A 5629-nucleotide genomic window follows, 5' to 3' on the forward strand; every position below is an offset into this window, starting at 1 on the left:
GATATACAAGATAAATTTGATTGACTAAAAAGTATAATATAAAAAATTATCTATAAATTTAGCTTAAATCATCATGTTTGATTAGAGGATTTGGATAGGGTGTACTATATTTATGTTTTTTATTTTATTTTATTTTATATGCTAATCCATAACTTAAAAGAAAATAGTAGAAAGTGAAATCGGTGAGGGTGATGACTAGACACCCATTTGAATCATCTTTAAATGAATTAAAAAAATATATAATAAAAAGAATTAAACACTTTCTATTATCATAAAAGACCCACGTTCTCTATGAGATCCATCTATAGCTAGTTTCATGTAATCAACTTAATTATCACTAACCCCAATTAATTATATATTTAATCATAATCAGTCGCCATTTTTCTGTTCATTAATTAATCAAAAGGAAGATCCACCTTTTCTCCCTTTCGAAAGGAAAATCCAATCCACCTCCCATTCTCTCCCACTTGTTCTCATTATATTTAGTTAAGGATTATCTTGACGTATGTACTAAAGACACAAGTAACGTATAAAGAAAACTAAAAAATGGGCTTATTTTCATGAAAACATTTAGAAACTGCATAAATATATATATATATATATATATATATATGATTGATTTTTTTTTCGTGAAAAATCTTTAGCTTAGGGTTGTTTAACTGTTTTTCTTTTAATATATTCTTTGTATTTCAATTCCTTCCAAAGGATAGGATTTATTGCATTCCCTGTCTAGATGTCTATTACATCCTGTTGTGCGAGAATTTACGACAAGCTCGAAACGAGTAGTAGTTCGGAGCAAGCTTAAGCGACCTACAACTTGGAGTAACTAACGATCTGCGTTGAGTACGAGTTGACCGAACGGTTTTCCAGCAGATTATAGATGAACCTTATCCCTTAGAATCAAGGAGATAATCCTAACATCTTAACAAACAAGTCTGAATTGAGCACAATTACAACAATGATGATTAACTTCTTACGTTTAAGCCATAATCCCTAAAATCACTCCACTTACCGTTATCAATTTCAGTGTATAAATAACCCTAGAAAACTCATTATAAATGGTTGGAAACTAGAGAGAAAAAAGAGTGTTCATTTCTGTAATCCCAGATATTTAATACAAGAACAATAGACGTAGGTGATAGGAACTCACTCCTAAATTGATAAGAACTGGGATGGACAGTAGGCCTTTGATATAATTGGGCTGGGCAATGGTTCTTTTGTGGGCTTAGGTAGAACTCTCTTTGAAAAGTCGGCTTGCCAAGGGAGGGTGTTCAAGCCCTTATAAACCACATGCCCACCATTTTTCCTTTTCATTGTGGGATCCTAACATTCCCCCACGCTTCAAGACTCAATGTCCACGTTGGCCCACTCTGGACGACTTCACTCTGGGTGGCTTACTCTCCCAAGTCACCCCTTCACAGGTAGCCCTTTCCCAGGTCTCTCCTTCCGAAACATAAGCTCGAGTGAGGTTTGACTCTGATACCATTTGATAGGAACCCACTCTTAAATTGATAAGAATTGGGTTGGGCAATGGGCCTTTGATACAATTGGACTGGACAGTGGTCATTTTGTAGGTTTTGGTAAAACTTTCCTTGAAAAATTGGGTTACCAAGGGAGGGTGCTCAAGCCCTTATAAACCATATCCACACCCCTTTTTCCTCTTAATATGGAATCCTAACATTAGGCTTGAGAGTTAGCTCGCCGAACCACTTTAAAAGGGGTTATTGTCTTCTGATCTACTTTTCTTTGTTGATTATTTATAATCATGCATCAATCTAATCCGATTCCATCAAAATCAATCGGATTTCTGTAGTTAGTGTGATTTTTCATATCAACACATCCTCGTCTTTGTATTTAGATTCCTTCTGATAGATAGGATTTTTTGCATCTCTTGTCGATGTATCAAGCCTTTTTTTTTTTTTTAAGTTCTCGTACTCATAAGAGTTACTCAAAAGATTATATAATAATGTATTATTTGCAATATACAATGATTTACCTTAAAGACATTGGTTAAGACTTAAGAGTAATGTTTTGAATCAAACTTTACTTTAAAATTTAATTAAAAAAAAAAATAGTAGTAGTTGTCAATCCTTTAATTGAGTGACCACCACTTGCACTAAAGAAAGGGGTTTGTAAAAGCCATAATAATCAACACAGAAGAAGCATATCAAAGTGGGCTTGTTTTTACTAAGAAAAGGTGTGTTATGGAGACAAGATTAATCAAATTCCATATTAATTAATAATGCTTTGCTACATCATCATAATTAGTTTTGATAGGATTAAGCAATAGGCGACAGATTATGTGCTTCATTTGTTTCAATAGAGACAAATGTTGTGATGGATCTCAACGGATTATTTTCCTAAAGAAACTTTATTCATTGGTACAACTTCACCATTTTTGTTTTAATATATTTTAATTTTCTAAAGTCAATTGATTTAACATTGTTTATAATGATGTTAAATCAATGTTGCTAAGCTTTAGTATTAACCAATAATTAGACAATACAATGGTAAAATATATTATTGTTTTTGAAGATATTTATGGGTATAGTACATCTTTTCAAAGAAGATTTTTGTTAATATATGTTCATAAAAATTATCTCTAAGTTAATATTAAGATTTTGAAAAGACAACTAAGAACTTTATTTAAACAAAAATAAATAAATAAATAAAAGAAATAAAAATAATGCATAAACCTTAAAGGAACGTTGGCCTGACGGTCAAAGAAGTTTGCTCTTTCATTGACTTCAGGGTTTAAACCATCTTGGGGCCACTTATCATATTTGTAGCGTGCCTTGGAATATTGAGCTTGTAGGATGTTCAATAAACTTCAGAGATTATTTGAGGTACGTGCAAGCTGGCTTGAACACCTCGCTCATAAAAAAAAAAAAATGCATAATCTAAGAGATATTTGAAATTGGCTGCATATTATGCATTAATTTAAGCCAAATTCTTATACCATTTTTAACATTCTCAGCACTTATTAAGGAATACTAATATATGTTCATAAATGACTCTAAATTAATATTAAGAGTTTAAAAATAGAAAGAAAGAAAAAATTGAAATTGGGTGCAGATAATGCATTAAAATGGATTAATTCTAGCCAGATTCTTATACTGTTTTTAAGATTTTCATTATTAATTAATTAATCTAAAAAACTAAAGATTAATTAATCCCTAATCCCTTTACACTTTCAAATAATAATAATAAAAAAAAAAAAAAAAATCAATTGAAAGTGGAGACAAGTAATAGTGTTGTCAACTTCACAAAATCTTCTCCACCTAATTAATAGATACATTTTTACAAGTAATTAATCCACACTTTTAATGAAATCATAAACCCCAACTACTAATTCCTACCGTATTGATGTTGATAATCTTTTGAAAATCATCTCAAATTCATCGTATTTCTCTCCCTATCCACTCAAATTTTTGCCACTAAAATTATCTACACAAATACTTTATTATATACAAATTGTTAAGTTAATTGCTAAATTAACGTTAAAAGACAAAAAAATTAAATTATTATTTACAATTAACTATCAATATTTTCTAAAAGAAATCCAAAGAAATCAAAACCCACCATATATATTAGTAATCTTCATAACTCCTCAAATTACTACCAAAAACTATTATCATAAGATTATAAGATAGAAATTAAACTCCAATTTTTTTTTTTTTTTTAATTTCTAGAAACTCTATATGTTTAACATATAATCTTCTTTAATTTATTTAATTTATCTTTAATTTAAAGTCATTCAATAAATGTAAAACACGTCAGTTTGTACAAAATGGTTTGTATATAAAATCTATACATAAATATTACTCTAAAGAAATCCCACACTTATAAATTTATTTTTAATAAAATTAACAAAAAATAATAACTCTAATTTATAAAATAATTAAGCAATTACCAAAATAAAAACAAAAAAGATATATCTAATTAATCACCATAATTATGATTATATTTATATTAATTAACAATACATCATCATCTTCCTCATCATACTGTTGTTACAATCTGAGCCATTTCCATCTCCATTTCATTATTATTATTACTATTATTATTATTATTATTATTATTTTCATTACCATTAATAATTTCCTTATTCTTCTCCGTCTTCCTCTCCTTCTCCTCCTTCGTTTTCACATACATTCCATAAACATAAGAACAAAATCCCCAAGTACACAGCACCGTCGACACCACCTTAACGCCGCCGAAGTTATCTCCATAAACCACCACACCTCCGATCACATTTATCGCCAAGATCGCTGTCATGCAGATGGCCCCCGTCAGCGACGACGTCAAAAACACCATCCCCGCCGTCCCCATGAAGCAAAGTTGCCACGTCACCACGTTTCCAAACACCGTAACCCAATACATTTTCTTCCCCAAATCAAACACTTTCAAGCTCTCCCTCTTCATTTCCGCAAACCCGCCGCTGAACGACATCCCAACGGTGGCCAACGCCGTGGCGGCGACCTCCATGACAAGCTGCATTTCCACCACCATTGAGTAGCAGTAAACTTTCTTGTAGATGATCTCCATGACGGGGAGGTAGAAGGCGAAGAGCAAACCGGCGCCCACCGTGCAGAAAAACCCGATGAAGTACTTCGATTTAGACAAATTTGAGGGTTTATCATGGCCGGAATCAAGGGCTAAAAGGACTGAACTTAAAGTTAAGAGAGTGACTGCGTTGAGATTGGAGAAGGTCAGCTTTTGCTTTGCGATGAGGACGGAGAAAATGAGGTTGAAGACGAGCTGTGAGGAAAGCAAAAGAGAAGAGGTTGAGACCGGCAAATAAGAGTTTCCCCATGAAAAGAGAAGATTGTTGACGCCTAAAAGAAGGCCAATGAAGATGGATAAAGAGAAGATTTTTGGGGTGAAATGAGAGAAGGGCTTGCGGTTTGTGCATTTGAAGAGATAATAAGGGAGGAATATTGGGAAGAGAAGGAAGGGGAAGCCACCGCATTGGACCCAAGTAGACACCCACCGGCTTGAGCCTTTGTGGTTGAAGTAAAATTTTGACAAAAGGCTAGCGGAGACTGAGCCCAGGAAGAGGAAGAGATAGTTGACGCCTAAAAGAGTGAAGTAGCCTTTGCTGGTTTTGGCCTTTTGGTCTTCTTCTGGTTCACCTTCTTGATGACAAACAAAATGGTTTGCGTCTGTGTTTAAGGTGTTGTTCATGGTGTTGATGAGAGTGATAGAGGAGAGGAGTTGAATTGGGGGCTTGGGTGGGAATGAATTCCTAAAGAGAAGTGTCCATTTAAAGAGGAAGTGAAATGGAGGAGGAGGAGAATCTCTTTGTAGATTGACGGTGCATATATGTCGTTTCTAATTCTCCTTTAATAAATTAATAACTTGCTTAAGTTAAAGTACTTATTTAAGTAATATATATATATATAACTTTTTCTTATAAATCAGATATAGTAATTCGTAGACTCGTTTACCTCTCTAAAATATCCAATAATTATTAGTATTTCATAAAATATAATCTTTGTTAAATAGTCTCATCTTTTGACGGTTGAAAAACTTAAATACTTCTAATACTAGTTAATAATTTTATCGCTGAAAAAATAAAAGACGTTCTAATCTAATAAATATCTTTTATGTCGGTTAATGATTCTAT

At 32.5% G+C, this 5629-nt stretch overlaps 1 protein-coding gene across 1 annotated transcript; it reads right to left on the reverse strand.

Annotated features, from left to right (window-relative positions):
• Window positions 1-4091: 4091 nt before the first annotated feature.
• LOC116124996 (probable purine permease 4) lies at window positions 4092-5187 on the reverse strand (the record flags this gene model as incomplete). The annotated part of the gene is made up of 1 exon (XM_031410731.1): window positions 4092-5187. A coding segment is annotated over exon 1 (1096 nt), but the record flags the coding sequence as incomplete, so codon positions are not given.
• Between the last annotated feature and the right edge of the window lie 442 nt (window positions 5188-5629).

Source organism: Pistacia vera, unplaced genomic scaffold (assembly GCF_008641045.1).
Source record: "Pistacia vera cultivar Batoury unplaced genomic scaffold, PisVer_v2 Contig1584, whole genome shotgun sequence".
Lineage (NCBI taxonomy): Eukaryota > Viridiplantae > Streptophyta > Magnoliopsida > Sapindales > Anacardiaceae > Pistacia > Pistacia vera.